At 38.6% G+C, this 17,539-nt stretch overlaps 2 protein-coding genes across 6 annotated transcripts in view; one reads left to right on the forward strand and one right to left on the reverse strand.

Moving 5' to 3' along the window:
- The first annotated feature begins 694 nt into the window (after positions 1–694).
- On the forward strand, positions 695–6,527 carry LOC134677947 (zinc finger protein OZF-like). The gene is made up of 4 exons (XM_063536381.1): positions 695–919; positions 1,814–1,997; positions 2,877–2,958; positions 4,328–6,527. The coding sequence occupies exons 1-4, from the start codon at positions 813–815 to the stop codon at positions 5,242–5,244; spliced, it is 1,290 nt and encodes a 429-aa protein (XP_063392451.1). The 5' UTR covers positions 695–812; the 3' UTR covers positions 5,245–6,527.
- Positions 6,528–14,599: 8,072 nt separating this feature from the next.
- LOC134678038 (fasciclin-3-like) overlaps positions 14,600–17,539 on the reverse strand; it is a 341,696-nt gene continuing 338,756 nt past the window's right edge. For 2 of the 5 annotated variants that reach the window (XM_063536476.1, XM_063536474.1), the window contains 2 exons: positions 15,382–15,502; positions 14,601–15,077 (listed from right to left, as the gene is read on the reverse strand). In XM_063536476.1, the coding sequence (XP_063392546.1) occupies positions 14,931–15,077; positions 15,382–15,502 (268 nt within the window). In that variant the 3' untranslated portion in view covers positions 14,601–14,930. Of the gene's footprint in view, positions 15,078–15,381; positions 15,506–17,539 lie in introns of all 5 variants that reach the window. The other 3 variants (XM_063536475.1, XM_063536472.1, XM_063536473.1) reach the window with 2 other exon arrangements.

Genomic DNA, 17,539 nt, shown 5'->3' on the forward strand with positions numbered 1-17,539 from the left:
CTTAACTCGTAAGTACCTACATGTGATTTTGTGAAGTTTAGAGTTAGGCCAAGAAAAGTCAGCAGCGGTTATGATAGCCCACACAGTGCAAGTGTTATTTTAAACATCGTCATACTGTACCTATTGGATCCCATGATGATCTCATACATTTCACGACTCTTCTCTTTCCGCACAGATTGGCACAGACTACATATTTTTAAATTTGCCGCTTTTTTCTACTGACGGAAATGGATTGACATACTTTAACAATAGAATAGGTAAGAGAAAAAAGAGTAAGTGAATTGATATTTCACCCCAAGAAAATCTTCTGAGGGTCTACCACGAAAACCGTTTTTCGCAAATTGCGGGGATCTTTCTCTTTTACTCCAATAAAGGCGTAATTAGAGTGACAGAGAAAGATGTCCGCAATTTGCGAACTTCGATTTTCGCGGTTATAGCCCTGAACAACCTCCTGAAGCTACGTTCGTAATCTAGAATACCTTGAACCAATTTTTATACAACATTGTGTACTGGTACGTGTACAATTTAGGGAAAACTAAAATGAATCTAAATAAAACAATAAAAATTAGCAAATGAAAGATTATTAGCACAATAATACTGTAAACATTAAGAATTATAATAAACTTTATCGTAGTTTACATCAAATTGACACAATATCTTGTGATTTCAGAACGCTCACTCGATGCCTGTCAATAATACAATTGTACTCCAATTTCTATAGGAAAATCGAGGAGAAAAAACCATCGATCTTGATGTAAATTAGCTGTAAATCCGTGTATTTGTTTAAATTAGTCATATCATAAGTTATTATAATGTCATTCGAGATTATTATAAAGAATGAGCCGGTGGATCCGGAAGAAATCTGCATCGGATCGGGGCCGCAAATGGAGACTGAATTCGTCAATATAAAAGTAGAAAGGTAATTATTATGATGTTCTATTTAATAAATTAGGAAAATCCTGCTTCGTTGGACCAGTAAGTGATTATAGCGACTGCCGCTACCTATGTTATTTATAGACTAGGTAGGTACTTACTTAATCAAAATCTTTCCTACTTTTCTTTTTTTTAAAGCTGTACACTTCTTTTGTTTAAATTTCTCATTTCATATAAGTAATACGAGTATTTCCACTCAGAATCACAAGCTCTTTTGGTCTTAATAGAAGCAGAAAAAGTGTCCCAAAATTTCCATACATTTTCGATCGAAAGTATATGGAAAATGGTAATGGAATGGAAATAAAAATGTCGGGATACTTTTTTTCTCATAAAAGGTACGAAAGAGCTCGTGATTCTCGGTAAAAATAGCCATAAAAATTCAGAAACAAACAAAAGTGCGGCCGCCAGCGCGGCTGAACACCTCAAGCGGCGCAAATATGCAGCCATTGATTCTGGCTGTATAAAAATATATGACGCGCTCTTATTGCGCTCCAAATAAGAACGTGTCACATATTTTTGCGGCCCTAGTTGTGTAAGATATTATTGCTGATGACTACAACTTAGTGTAAAATTTTAAATATAACTAGGTATTAATTTAAAAAAGCCCCCCACACAGCAACAGTATCCATTTTATGCCATAAATGCCTTACATCATTTTTGAAATGATTGACTTCAGCTTGACTCTTCAAACTGCTAGATCTATTTTTATCAAACATAGGTAGCTAAAATCACCGACAGAAAACTCACTTCCATGTAAACTGCATCAAAATTGTCCTATTTGTTTGAGAGCAACAATGTCACAGACAAACAGACAGAGGCGTCAAACATATTGGGGGTCAAAAATGGCCCCTTTACAAAGTTTTCATAAACACTGTTCCAGAGTTGATCCAACACCTGATACTCAAGTGACAGTGAAGATTGAGCCTCAGGATGTTTGCATAGATTACGAAGCTCAAACTGACGGACAAACGGGCTCGCCTCAGGTCGGCATTAAATATGAAGCGGAACAGACAGACAGACACACAGGTGTGGTGAAGATTGAGCCTGTTGATCGGGACTTACCTGTGAGTATTGTTTTTTTTTAATATTTACATATACTTACAGGGTGTTTCAGAGGATTTGTTTTAATTTAAAAATAATTGTTTCAGCCATTGTGCATTGCATTGATTTATAATAAAATTTATAGTTAAATAGCCTGTGGGATGGCTCAGCTAAATACCAACTCGCCGCTTTGGACTCAGTGGAGTGCAGAGCCAGGAGGATGATTGGCGACAAGAAGCTAACGGCTAGGCTTCAGACTTTGGCCCATCGGCGGAAAGTCGCCAGCCTGTCGGTATTCTACAGGTTGCACTTCGGGGAGTGTGCCCAAGAGCTACACGAGCTCATTCCACCGTCCCCATTCTACCATCGGACTTTTAGACGCACGGCCGGTTTCCATCCTTACTTGGTAGATATTCCGCCAATTCGCACTAAGCGCTTTGCTTCTACTTTCCTTATGCGCACTGCCAAGGAATGGAATTCCTTGCCGGCGTCTATATTTCCGTGCTCTTATAACCCGGCAACCTTCAAATCAAGAGTGAACAGGCACCTTCTGGGCGAGCTCGCTCCATCGTAGGCCACGTCTACGCCTCGGCTAGTCTGTGGCCATGAGTAAACCCATGCATAATAAAAAAAAAAAAAAAAAATAGGCATCCAAAAACAGGTTCTAACCCAAGCGTATTAATTACGTCCATATTTCTTCCCTACGTAGTCACCGCGTTCGCATTAATTCATCTTAAATTAATGATTACTCTTAAATAAATACTAAATAAAATAAAAAAAACCTTAGCCAGCAATTCTTTCCACCATATTATGGGTCAAGGGGACCCTAAATAAATAAGTATTTGAAACAAGTACAAATAAAGACAATTGGATAAATAATAAAGTGTTTATTTGTTTTGCAGCAAGAGAAAGTAAGAAAACAGAAGAAACGCCAGGGCCCGCCGTCTCCGAAGCTGATTCTGCCGGATATTCCGGATTATAACGGTACGTAAAACGTTACCTTAAGGCAGTGGGGAGACACTCCTGACATCGGTCGAACTCGGCTCCGTTCGGCTCAGCATTGCTCCGAGCAATTATTAGGGTTGGCACCACTTGACTTCCTTGTGCGTGCACGACCACAGATAAGATAATCACTTGAATTTTGACAACCCTAAATTGTCGAAAGGGATAGTGCCATATACTAAAAAGGGATAGCATGATTCGACCCTGAATCGCTGTCAAACTTCGGGTTTGTAGGAAGTGTCCTTTCTGTACGGTAGTACTATTATTGTTTCTGTGGCTTAAAACTAATAGTCGGTAGTGACCCTGCCTACGAAGGTTACAGTTGAGGCCATGAGCGTACGCAGCCTTTTTTAAGGAGTGGGTTAGAAGTACACAACAAGGTACAAGGTTTTGTTTTGGCACAGACATACTCGTAAGCTGAGCCACTTACCTTTTCAATTAGTTTGTAAGCATTATCGTGTACTTTTATTATTTACCTATGTTCAAACTTTTTCAATAAACGTCTTTTATTATAATTTATTTATTAAGGAGGGGAGGCGGGGTATGCTGTAACAGGGTACGATTGAAACAGATATTCTTAGCTTATGGTCAGAGACCAGGCCCCAATTTCACATCGGTGACAGGTGCAACAATTGTAAAACATCACTGTTGCTGACGTCACAGGTATCCATGGGCTACGGTTACCGCTTACCATCGGGCGGGCCGTATTCCTGTTTGCCACCAGCATTGTATTATTAAAATACTTTATTATATCGGAAAAACAGATATTTCTCTTGCTAAGTTTATGAAAATTTTCACAAGAAACACTACAATTGTCACGAAATTCCGACATATAACTCATTACCTACAATTCTTCTAAATCTTTGACAATTGTCAGAAACTTCGCAAGAGAGATATCTGTTTTTTTTCCGATATAATAAAGTTTTTTTAAAATAATACAACGATGTTGGCAAATAGGAATACGGCCCGCCCGATGGTAAGTGGTAATCGTAGCCCATGGATGTCTGTGACGTCAGCAACAGTGATTTTTACAATTGTCGCACTTGTCACCGTGTTGAAATTGGGGCCAGGGTTGGGCAACTGCCCCACCTTGCCCCACCGTGGGTACGCCTATGGTTGAGGCGCAGCTTTAGGTGTATATTTTGTTAAGGTTCTGTGTAACCCGGGCGAAGTCAGGGCGGTTCGCTATTATTATAATATCTTCTTAAGCTTAGGGGCTTAGTCAATTTGTGTGAGAATGTCCTATAATAATTATTTATTTATTATTCATGACAATCCAAAAACTATGATTCGATTATGAAATATACTGTTGTCAGTTTAAAGGTTTTCAAAGCATGCTTGTATTTTCCAGATCCAACATCAGTAGACAGAGTCAACGGGACCTCATCTTGTCCCATCTGTCACAAGGTACTCTCGAATCGAGGCAATGTACAACGCCACCTAGCGCTGCATGAGAAAAAAACATACACCTGCGACTACTGCAATCGCACGTACACAAATAAGAAGTTTTTCGACAAACATATCTACTTACATAGCATAGAAAAGAAGTATAAATGTGACGTGTGTAAGAAAAGATTTAAAACTGTTTCCAATTTGGAGCAACACAAAAAGTCACACTTGGAAGTTAAGCCTCACCCGTGTGATATATGCGGGCGAACTTTCGGTATACGCGGCAATATGCTGAAGCATAGGGAACGGCATAAAGCTAAAACGGAAAGCTACAATTGCCCTGTCTGCAATAAGTTCTTCGATAAAGAGTTTTTACTTAACAGCCATATGTCAAGGCATAACGACGAAAAACCCTACATGTGCGACATATGCTGCATGAATTTTAAGCATAAAAGCACTTTAATCCGGCACACGCAGTTACATAACGGTAACAAGCCGTATTTTTGCCAAATATGCTTCAAAAGATTTACCTCTTACGGTTTAATTAAACCTCATATGCGGATACACACAGGGGAAAAACCATACGTCTGCAGAATGTGCAAAAAACCTTTTGCACATAAACATAATAGGGATAGACATGAAGTCAGACACAGCAAAGTGAAAAATCTAGTCTGCCATATTTGCAATAAGAAGTTTCCTAGAGAAAGCAGGTTGAAATATCACATGCGGTCGCACACTAAAGAGAAACCGTTTTCTTGTAATGTGTGTTTAAGAAAATTTTCACATAAACAGAACGTTATCAGGCATTATGACAGAAAACATCCCAATGTTGAGTATGGGATCACTAAGAATGAGGTTAAAATTGAAGAAGTTGAATAAAAAAAATAAACAAGTGCGAGTTGAACTCGCGCACGAAGGGTTCCGTACCATTACGCAAAAAACGACAAAAAATCACGTTTGTTGTATGGGAGCCCCACTTAAATATTTAATTTATTATGTTTTTAGTATGTGTTGTTATAGCGGCAACAGAAATACATTATCTGTGAAAATGTCAACTGTCTGTTTGTGAAAATTTCAATTTCAAATTTCAACCCGTGATTAATCGGTTAAGTCGTTAACCCAATGTCAAATATTACTGGTAACCATGGTAACTCCAGGTTTAACCAGTTATCCGGGTTGGTGAAATGGTGCGAGTGGCGCTTAGTTGGGCAATTTAGCTTACAATTGCATTTTCGTGCAACTAGTCTAAATATGATAAGTATTTCATGTTTTTGTCTGTGATAAGTCTATTATTATATTTGAAAAAGATACTTGTCCCATGAGTCACAGTTAAGGCTTTTGTAATTTATTTCCTTTGCGAATTTCAAATGTGTAAACTGCAAAATTGCAAAACGTAATTCAGGACCAAAAAAAGTAAGAAATGTTGCCACTTTTTTACTAGCGCGTCTTGTATTTATGTAAAAATACGTAAATAAAAGTACTTTTTCAAATTGCAGGAGTAAAGTTACTAATAAATAAATTATCTTAGCGTGATTATTTATCAAAATGAATTTACTGTTTTACAAACAAATTATTGCTGGTTTTGAATTTTTGTCTTGAATTACGTTTTGCAGTATAGGTATGTTTCATGGCAAGTTAAGCCTTAGGTCAAGTAACAACAGTCAACTGTCCATCGGTGGACCTTATGCCTTTTGTAATAAGGTTTACGAACTGTCAGTTAACAGTGTGGGCGATGGTACACAACGGTCGAGACTTGAGACCTCCATAGTTTAAGTTTATGGGTGTGTTATGTTTAAAAGCTATCATCATTTGCTAATACTCGCGCCTTCATTCATACTCTATATTTAGGTATTTCAAATTAAAGTAAAGAAATAATTTGTACATTTTCGGGTAGTTATAACATTTATTGGTTAACCGGCCAATTACAAAACCGCCTGGATCTGTCACTGAGCGACCTGACTTTAACCTACATTATTTGATCGTGTAATGTTTTTAACTACCATCAACTGGCTTAAGGAGCAATTTGAGGGTAGATTTTGTTTACTTCTATTGAAATACCTAAAGATACAGACTGTAGGCTTGGTCGTAGTCGGCTAAAAAGAGACAAAATATATGTAAAGCATATCCTTCACACCCATCGAGTCATATATAGGTAGTCAAGAATCTTGTACCATTAAGGCCTGTGCACACCGGCTTGCGTGTGCGTGACGTGCGCGTGCGCTAAAATGTTGGAGCCTCACACGCGCACGTCACGCAAGCGGTGTGCCGTCTCTCATAAGGATCTTTACACTACAACGCCGCACGTGCACGTCACGCACACGCAGCCGGTGTGCACAGGTCTTTATTGTTTAAATGTGTTTAAGTAGAAGTTCCCTTAGTTCCCGTTAACTTGTTATATTTATTTGTGTAAATAAAAATCAATTAATATTCAATATCGTTTTATTTGTAGAACTCTGGAGGTACTAATAAAAGTTAAAAATAAAACAAATGTTTTAAAAAATGACACAAATTTATTACAATTACAATGATATCGCGGCCTTAAGTACCTCTTCCTAGAGTTACAGACACACAGACATACAGACAGACAGACAGCCGAAGCCACATACAAGCACAACTGACTCGTAACTAAAGTGGAAATTCGTATTAGGATGGTTGACCCTATACTTGACCAGGCACCAGTAGTTGACCAATAGATAGAAAAATGTATGCAAAAAATTTTCTATCTTTGTCACACTCATATGAGGCATTATCTATGAAAAGGGACCTTATTGTCGATGGCGCTTACGCCGCACATCGTCGCGCGGCATTGTATTTATATCGGAGCATCGTTAATAATGGCTTAAGCGCCATCGACAATAAGGTCCCTTTTCATAGATAACGTCACATATGGTCAACCATTGGCCCTAACTGGTCAACTACTGCTGCATCCACCCTACACGCATTCGTAATTAAAAACTAAAATTTACCACTTTTGAAATTCATCAGAAATACACAAATATAATTTCGTACGAATTAAATCAAATAATCCGTTCAAAATTATATCTCCAGTTTTTTAACATACGAATGTGCGTTAAATACATGAAGCACCTTGTAAATATCGTAAAAACATAAAAGGTAGAAAATGCATAGTTTAAGATTTAAAATTGTGATATAAATAGTTTAAAATGGGAAAAACCTTGGAAAAACACTATGTATAGCAGTAGTTAATTAACCCTTAGAATTATAAAGCCTAGGTAACGAATCCTAATTACAGCCAATGAATTAGATTTCTGATAATTAATAGAAAAGCCAGTAGGGAGTAGAGGGTAGTAGAAATCTATATTTTGTCACTGTGACAAGTACCCGTACCATGAGTCACTGATAGTGTCAAAACTTATTTATTTATCGTATGGCTTCGTTACATGTCACTGGATACAAAAATTTATTAACTATCCTAACAACTTATAATTAAAATTTCGCCCTACTCAGGTAAACAGCCGCTTCTTCAGCCAGGATATTGAAGTCATTCACATGGCCCATATATTTTGTGAGGGGACATTCCAGGACTATGTGTTCTATGGTCTGGTCTGGGTGTCCACACTCGCAGGCAGGAGAGGCGCTCCAACCCCATTTGTGCCAGTGGTGTGCACAGTTACCAATTCCGGTTCTAAAGCGATTAAGGGCGGACCATACGCGGCGGGGCTCTTTGAAGCCGGTAGGAGGTGTTTGAGGTGTGAGATGGATGAGAGGGTTTATTTGGTCCATATGGTGCTCCCATTCTGCTTGCCACGCTTCCACCAAACTCCAAGTGATTTGTTGATTGGGCATCTGTAGAGCAGGAGGGTTTCTGGACTTCAGCCTCTGATTACTCATCTCGTTGAGGTCTCGGTGGATGGGAAGGTTAGAACACCTGTGCGTTTTGATGGCTTCTCGGTGAAGGCTATTGTTCCTACGGAGGTGTGCAGGAGCTATGTTGCCCAGAATGGGGAGCCAGTGGGATGGCGTAGGCTTTAAGCATCCGGTAATTAGTCTGAGTGTTTGGTTTAGTTGCGTGTCAACGGCTGAGGTATGTGCACTGTTCATCCATACTGGGGCGCAGTACTCAGCCGTTGAGTAAACCAGAGCCAGAGCCGTAGTTCGAAGGCAGGAAGCAGTGGCTCCCCAAGTCGTTCCCGTAAGTTTTTGGATAATGTTGTTCCTGGTCTTGAGTTTGTTTGAAACTTTCTGTAGGTGAACTTTGTATGTTAGGCTTCTGTCTAGCGTAACTCCCAAGTATTTGGGGTTCGGATTGTGCTTCAGGGTTGCACCTTTGAACGTGATGCTGAGAGTTTTGCCAGCTAGCCTGTTGTTCAGGTGGAAACAACACACCTCCGTTTTAGTTGGGTTAGGGCACAGGCGCCATCGGCTGAAGTAGTCATCCAGTGCAGCAAGGTCTTTCTCGAGGATTGGTTCTGAGGCATCCATGTTTCGGTGTTGTGTGATGAGAGCCAGATCGTCGGCGTATCCAAACTTCCGGGAGGAGGTGTCGGGTAGATCATGCACATAGAGATTGAAGAGTAGGAGCGCTAGAACGGAGCCCTGTGGCAGGCCGTTACTTAAAACTCTGACACTGCTACTTTCTTCTCCGAGGAAGACTTGGACTGGCCTATTAGTTAGAGTGTTTTCGATGAGCCTATATATCTTCATGCAAGGAACTATTTTTAGCAGTTTGTAAAGCAATCCCTGACGCCAAACTGTGTCGTACGCTGCCGTTAGGTCGATGAAGGCTGCTGACGATTTGAGTTGTTTGTTAAACCCGTTCTCTATATGAGTTGTGAGTGCCAATACTTGGTCGCAGCAATTTCGATTCGGCCTGAAGCCAGCTTGATCGTTCGGAATGATTGCATTTATGGTGTCATGGATCCGGTGGTACACCAATCTCTCCAGAAGCTTATAGACAACGCTGAGAAGGGCAATCGGTCTGTAGCTGTCTGCTCTATCGCTAGGTTTACCTGGTTTAAGGATAGCAATAACTTTAGACCGTTTGAGTGTAGAAGGCATCTTACCAGAGTCCATGATAGCCGTGTAGAATTTTGCCATCCATGCACGGGTCTTTGGTCCGCTGTGTATCATGAACTCGGGAAAGACTCCATCCTCCCCGCAGGCTTTCCCTGTAGAAATGTGGCTCAAAGCCCGGGTAACTTCATCTGCAGAGAAGGGTCGACTGTAGTCACTCTCGGGCGCGGCGCTGGATTTGAGTGCCGAGAGTTCCAGTCGTATCTTCCTGGAGTGGGCCTTGTGGTTAGGTGCCTTAGACAGCTTGACCATCCTGTCAGCGATAGCGTTGGGCCGTACGGTAGGTTTAGCCTTCGTCGTGGTAGAACCGTCGGTCAGCTTTCTCACCAAGTGCCAGGCTTTTTTGCTAGAGTGCGTGAAGTTCATTTTCTGGACGGTTTCTTCCCATTTATCTCTTCGTGCCTGGTCGAGTGATGCGATGAGTTCGTGTGCTGTGTCGCGGTTCCCAGTAACTTGAAAGTCTTTCCAAAGTGCTTCCGTATTCTCGTTCCAGCAGGGTATGTATCTTCGTCGGAATCCTCTAGGAATAAATTCTTTCGCAGTGGCTAGGATGAGTTTTCTGAAACGGTCGTAGTTGTCCGGAATTGGTGGAATCCATCTGACACTACTGTCCAGTTTATTTTTGAACTTTTCCCAGCTTGCCTTCTGGAAGTTCCATCTGGGGGCCGGATAGGACGGCACGATGGGAACTTTAAGACCAATGTCGAGTAAGACTGGTCGATGCTGGCTATGGGGAAATTCTCCGAGTACAGTTCTGCGAATTGGCACTGGGTTGTCTAGGGCATCTTTTGTGGTGAAGACCAGGTCGGGATTGTATTCCTTTTCCCAGCGCGCGGATCTGAAAGTCCCTCTACTCTTGCTGTCAAACACGAGAAATGCATTTGCGGCGTCAGCCCATTCTGTGATTTTTTCACCGTTGCTGTCGTTTTTCTTGTACCCCCAACTTGTGTGGTGGCTGTTGAAGTCTCCGACGTAAAGGGAAGGGTGGGCGAGTTTAGGGAGAGCTGGGTCTGGCCATTTACTGTTGGGTGGTTTATAAATATTGCAGATCTGCATATCGTTGAGTTTTATGATTGTTATGGCGATGTTGTCTGTACTTATTTCGTTTGTTATTATGGAGCAAGTGGGTGCGTGCATTTGTCGGACATAAATAGCCGTACCGTATTGACCATGGTATGTGGCAGCAATCATATCATAGCCCTGGAGTGCTCCTCTGCGTGACAACTCAGTGGCATCTTTGGCGTGTGTTTCCTGTATAAGGGCAACGTCGATGTCCTGGTCGAACAGGATTTTTTGCATGCACTCTGTTTTTGATAAACTTATCCCTTCTATGTTCAAGGAACAGACTCGGACATAAGGTCCTATATCCATTGTCGATTGGTTCTGTGGCGTATTCGTTATAGCTGCTTTAATTGGCATCTTCACGGAGGGTAGTATTGAGAAAGCTTATGAAGGAATCCAGTGAGCGCTGCGAGGTCCTGATGGGACAGTGCAGCTGCCAAGTTTGTTACTCTTTTAGCACCACCCGGGGATCACGTGTAGGGCTATCTAAGGTACTTCCTACGGACGTAGAGTAACATTGACCCCGAGTTTATGTCAGTTCCAAACTGGTGGTAGCCACATAGGGATGTACGAACGTACACAGAGATAAATTTTATTGACTGTAGGAAGGTGTCTAATATTACAAAAATTAAGTAATTTAAAATTACTGCTATACGTAAGTATTTTACCTTAATTCTTACTCAGCACATTTATTGATTACTCTTCAAGCACCTGCGTAGTGGTAAATATTAAAATAACCTAATATTGTTGGACGGAATAACATAAAAATAAACTTACAAATATTCTCCTCTGGTAAGGAGCCCACTGATTAACAGTCCGCCGGACGGTATCGGCCTGTCAGAACAAAATTTTAAAGGGGCCCACTGAATAATAGTCCGCCAGACGGTATCGGCCTGTCAGTTGTTCAGAACTGTCATAATTTTGTTCTAACTGACAGGCCGATGCCGTCCGGCGGACTGTTAATCAGTGGGCCCCTTTAGAGCAGTGACCACGTCAAAATATAAAGTCTTTTAAATTAAAATATTTAAATTAAAATAACTTTGTACCGTGGATTTATAATGGATTCAAGCCTCCAATGTTATAACCCTGCTTTTCTCTTACATTACACATAATATTAAATATTATAGTAAATTTATCCAATATTATAAATAAAATATACTTCCTCAAATTGTATTCGGACGTTTGTCCATTTTGTATTTATATTAATTCACATCATATTATAAAAAGGAATTCATACAGATTTTTGATAATTATAGGAACTAACTAATTCATATCTATAAAAATACAAAAAATACGGTCTTTAAAGGCAGTGATTATTTCGTATAGAAAGCGAAAAACATCTATAAAATACAATACTTGTATATTTTATTGTATAGTTTATAACATGGAAATAAAAAAATCAATAAAAAATCGTTTATGGAGGCCTAATGCGATTAATTATTCCAGTAGACAATTCGCGCGCAATCTCCGAGAAATTCAAAATCCTCGGAGCTCGGACACATACTTATAACTTTTCACTTGGAAAATAAATATACATATTACATAAACACCTCACTCACAATTGCATCAGCTTATGAAAGCATTTATAAATCAAGTATATTTTTATGTTTCGGTAATAATATGATTTTAATATTAACTTAATATGATAATATTTTGTACATCACTAAAATGGTTTCTGCGAAGGCAGTGAAATATTCAAAGGTTTATTTTTCAACATGCTTTATTATTCTTTTCTGAAAAAAAAAGAGTTCAGCTATAATTGACAATAAATTTTCTTTAAATTATGCCCAAAAAATATATACTAACATCAATGGGGTAACTAGGGACTTAGCGGATAACTTTAGACAAGAAAATAGTGTTTAGTTTTAAAAAAAGGCAGTCCACAACGTATAAGTATATTGTTTATCTGTGCGCTTTGTACCTACTACTAGTCTTTTTGAGTCATTTGAATTACCTTCATACAAATAAAAATCTTGTCTAAAGTTACCCCTCTGTTCAGAATTTACCGCATTTTTATTTATTTAATAATTTGACAAAATAAAATAAAATAAACACACATAAGTATGCATTTAAAACATGTTAAAGAATAATCCCTTGAATACACAACGCTAAAATATTAAAATTATTTTATACACTTATCTAATAATAGCTACAATATCAAAAAGCACACTCTTTTCATAAATGAGATTACTATTTTGAGCTTTTTAAACGACAAATAAATGAGTTACCGTTTTAAAAAATGCAATAACTATTAACATAAGATTATGAATATTTTATAGATATTTTTAATTATAATCATATCCTAAACAATTTAATTTACTGTTCATTATGTGTGTAATTAAATTTTCTTTCTGGAACCATATTTTAGCCTAGTCTTGAGCCTAGTCAAAAATGTCACTATCATAAGGAAAAAGATTAAAAAAGTCAATTTTTTTCCCTCCCTTTCTTCTAGTGGTATTAGCGACTGACCTAGGCATACATTACATGCGTATAATTTTCGTATAACTCGTCTATTCGTCTTTCAAAATGCTCATTTTCACTTAATCTAAATAACACCAACTTCTTATAATAAACACTAATATTCATAATTTACGTCGTCGGTGGATTCCAATACTAATTTTATACATTTTTATTTTTGTATAAACGTTTCAAGATGTCAAAAGGCACTGTATTGTTTGATTAAAATATTTGAGAGCTATTTTCTATTTGTATTTATTTATTAAATTCAAGCAACATAACAGTAAATAATATAATTATGGATTTCTGCATATCATGTCACTTAATGTTTTTTTTTCTAAATATTTTATTTAAGTAATATTATTTAAAATAAGTATGTTTCAGTAATTTGATACTGAGAGCACCTAATTTTAAAAGTACAGTCAGCAAAATAAATAGTTACGCCAAAGTGGCCAAATATAATAATAATAATTGGCGGCACCCTCGGTTAGGTTTTTTATAATGTGTTTATATGTATTTTTTATTGTTTTGTAAGTGTTTTTATATTTTACTTTTATATTCATATTATAAAAACCCTAGCCTAAGAACAATGATGAATAAAGAGTATAATTGGTGCAATAAAGAATATTTCGTCGGGTGACAAGCAAAAGTCACTAAGTACTATCAAAAAATTAAAGTAACAATGCACTTTATTACACTTGTAACACGGTTTATTGTCCAATAATTTCAATGGTGTTAGTTAGTGACTTTTGCTTGTCACCCGACGATTTATTTACCTATATCGACACTATCTGTTTGACGCTAACTGGGCTATAACCGCGAAAATGGAAGTTCGCAAATTGCGGGGATTTTTCTCTGTCACTCTAATTACGCCTTCGTTGGAGTAAAAGAGAAAGATCCCCGCAGTTTGCGAATTTCGATTTTCGCGGTAGCCGCTCTTTACATGACTTTATGAATGGCAGATGCTAAGTATAATGACATCAATATACGAATTAAATATTTCTGTGTTGTTTAGTTGTGATTTTAACGCTTTTCTTTCAAATACACTTAATAGTGAATGTATTTAAATTACATTGTAATGTAGTTATTTATTTACACTATTAGTGTATTGTAAACGGTAGTGTAATGATGATTTTACAAGTACCTAGCTGTACCTACTACATTAATCTACTTTATGCTAGCACGATACTTTTATCACTGACCGAAAATAGTACATTACTATACAAGTGCGAAAAGTAGGGAGTGTTTTAAATCAACACGAGTTGCGAATTACCTTTTCGCACGTGTATTGTACAACGTTTTACAGTACATATGCCCCTTACTTTGTGGACATAGGCACATATTGTCCTTAACCCCCTAGGGCGGTAAAGTAACACCATATGTACTGTAATAAACATTTACTGGGCCACCCTAGACGGTTTTACATTGAGAATCATACAAAATTTGTTGTTGTGATGTTGTTATTGTGTTGTGCTGTTGTTGTTGTTGTCTCCGTTCAAATTCCTTCGTCTGGATGTACTCATCTACAGGTCTCATTTTTCAACCGATTTTCGTGAAATTTGGTGAGCAGGTTGGATAAATTTAGTTTTTTTTTGTCGATTCAGTTTTTTGAATTTTTTCTAAATGGCGGAGCCATGGGTATGGGGTGTCGCGAGGTCTACAGGTCAAAGAGCCCCTAGTATATAACCAATCTGTCAGTGATAAAAAGGTACGTTACTAATGCTTTTCCCATCAACTCTCGCACGTAATTTATCATTTATACCGATTTTTTCAGATTACAAATTTTATAACCTCAAAAGTAGTGGTAACTTTTTTCCTCCACACTAAATCCGAGTAACTATGCACTGAATTATGGTGTCGTTTACATTATTGTACCGCAATATTATATATCATAGGAACCGTAGCTTTTCGGCAGAAAAAAAAATTACCACTATTTTTGAGGTAAAAAAAATTCTAACCTTAAAAAAACAGTGTAGGTATGTTTTTTTACAGATTTCCTTCAGTAAACCGGTTTATTCCTTGGCCTCCCTGGTTTCCTTGGGCTGCTCGGTGTACACTATTTCGGCGTACTCCGTGGAGGGCGGTTGGGGTTTGTCTGAGGTCTGTTCGCCGAGCGCGAGCTCAGCGTACACCACGCCTTTCTTCTCTTCTGCTAGGGGCTGTAAAAAAAAAGCATATTTGTATTTGAAACGCGAACGCTTTAAACACACATAATAAGTGTATTACAAGCTTTTACATCTGAGTATATGAATAATTATGAGTTTGCTCAGCATAGCTTGCAGTTCGTTGTCTAAACTAAACTAGATGTCAATCTTTTTATATTTTTAACCGATGTTTTCATGGGTACAGTGCCAGTGCAACTATATCTATGTAATTTTCTTTCTTCGCGCCAGCCATAGTTTAAATTAGCTATCTACTCTTTATTTTTTAGTCTATTCATTTAGACTCAACTTGTATACCAACCTTGTCAGCCTGTGGCTCCGTAGCTTGCACTTTGTCCTTTCCTCTCGGCAGCACTGATCGCACGCGCGCCCCCAGGTTGGCTAACCGCGACGGCCGCCCGCCGACCGCGCTCTCCGTGTCGCTACTGACAAAAGTACGTTAGTATGTATGTCAGCTCAGAATCAAGTAACGCTGCGTCTCACATAGGCGAACAACGCGCGACGTGGCGCGGCGCAGCGGGCCCAAGGCGTTCGCGTTCGCAACGAGATCGCGAACGAGACACTTCTATAGGTATCAAAGGATTGATTCACCCCGCGCCGCATCGCTACGCGTTCGCGTGTTGTTGGCCTACGTAGTACGCTGCGTTACATTTGATCATGTCTTGATATGGTTACATTAGCTTTGACTTTTTTATGATGTGGACAATCATCATCATCATCATGAAATGATCAACTTTAAAAGCTGTAACAGAGGGGCGCACCGGATCGCGATCTTGGTCTGGTCAAAAATGTCAAAATATCTCTTTCACGTCGCGGTTCTGTACGCCCGTCTGTTACGGCATACATATATACACGACATGCACACCAAAGCGTCTACACGTCTGGCAACCAAGCTTCCCACGGTTCAAGGTCACCTTGGTAGGGGTTCAGGTGACAGTGAAAGTTTGGTTGCCAACCGTGTACGGTTTAAGTAGATGCTCTAGCGGAGCGTTCAGTTCAAAAGAAGGGCGTGTGATTAAAAATGAAAACATTAATTTAATAGCTACATCGTGCAATTTCCGTGCCTGGTTAGTAAAGTGTAAGTATTTTAAATAGGATAAGACAGACTTAATTTAGAAAATAGAACTCTATGGCTTGTGCATTTTTTTATGTAAGTTAGTTATAGTAATGAATTATCTCAGATGTTTTTTCGAGTTCGGGTGCTAATCCGTTAAACAAAAGCCTTTGTTTCTTTTAAGAGCGGTCTACAGCTCGTGCCAAAGCAACCATGTCGTTTAAAAAGCAACTATCGTGATAGTATTAAGGTTCAAATTCATATGAGAGCTTGTTCAGAGAACAATTAGGGTGGTCTTGTTTTTTGAGATAACAAAAACGTGTTATCTCCGAATAGGCTGATTCAAGAATTTGAACCATATAATTAGAATGGTAAATTTTCTTTTTAAATGGGTTTGTTCCCGTTACTTATGTCGGGGCTATTAGCAGTAAGCATTGTAGCCACTGCATAAAGACTTGTATTAGAATTGTATAACGAAAAACAATATTTTAATTTTATTCAATAATCGTCAATACAACAATATGCATAAAGGAAACAATATATTTTTCATCACACTTGCTCGGAAAAGATGTATTTACACGTAGGGCTTGCGGGCGGGAAATTGAAATTTTCGCCCTAGGGCGGAAAAAATCTTTTCCGAGCAAGTGTGATGAAAAACACTTATTTACACGTAGGGCTTGCGGGCGGGAAATTGAAATTTTCGCCCTAGGGCGGAAAAGTGTTTTATACAGAAGTTTGTTTTTATTAATTCTCCTTTTTTTCCTTACAAGTGTGATGAAAAACATTGTGTGTGCCACGGGCGGTAAAGAAATTCCGAACTCGTGAACATTTTAAGCCCTCGCTTCGCGTCGGGCTTAAAATTGACACTCGTTCGTAATTTCTTATTTCCCGCCCTTAATACACAATGTACTATTTCATCTCTTCTGTTCGGAAAGTTCACCTTTCATAGGCTGATAACCGGGTGGAAAGTTTCATTTCCCACCCTAGGGTGGAAAGTATTTTTTTTTTTACTTCGAGCAACAGCTTATTATTTAGTTAAAAGCTCTCATATTAGCTTCCGCATAACTGAAATTGGCGCCGTTTACATTTTGATCGAAAAAACATCGAAAACCATAGACAATCCGATCTTAAATTGGGATGTATCTGAAACGGCCTTAATGTATACGCGCCTTAAAAAAGTAAAACTGAATCAATTAATGTAATGTAATGATAATAAATTACCAATAATCATCCTACATTTCTCGTGTTTGACTTTCCTCATAGTCGAAATGAAAAGAAGAGTGTTTTACTCGGGAAAAAGTAAGCATCTCACCCTCGAACTATTGGCGCTCTCTCTTCGTTCGAGCGCCAAAATATCTCGGGTGAAATGGATCACTTTCCACCCTTGGTTAACAATCTACTATTG

Source organism: Cydia fagiglandana, chromosome 27, assembly GCF_963556715.1.
Source record: "Cydia fagiglandana chromosome 27, ilCydFagi1.1, whole genome shotgun sequence".
Lineage (NCBI taxonomy): Eukaryota > Metazoa > Arthropoda > Insecta > Lepidoptera > Tortricidae > Cydia > Cydia fagiglandana.

Excerpts from the sequence above, each read along its gene's own strand:
- LOC134677947 (XM_063536381.1), top strand. The coding sequence starts at position 813 with ATGTCATTCGAGATTATTATAAAGAATGAGCCGGTGGATCCGGAAGAA. Across the intron at positions 920-1,813 it reads GTCAATATAAAAGTAGAAAG|AGTTGATCCAACACCTGATA; the intron begins GTAATTATTATG and ends ACACTGTTCCAG. Across the intron at positions 2,959-4,327 it reads GGATATTCCGGATTATAACG|ATCCAACATCAGTAGACAGA; the intron begins GTACGTAAAACG and ends TGTATTTTCCAG.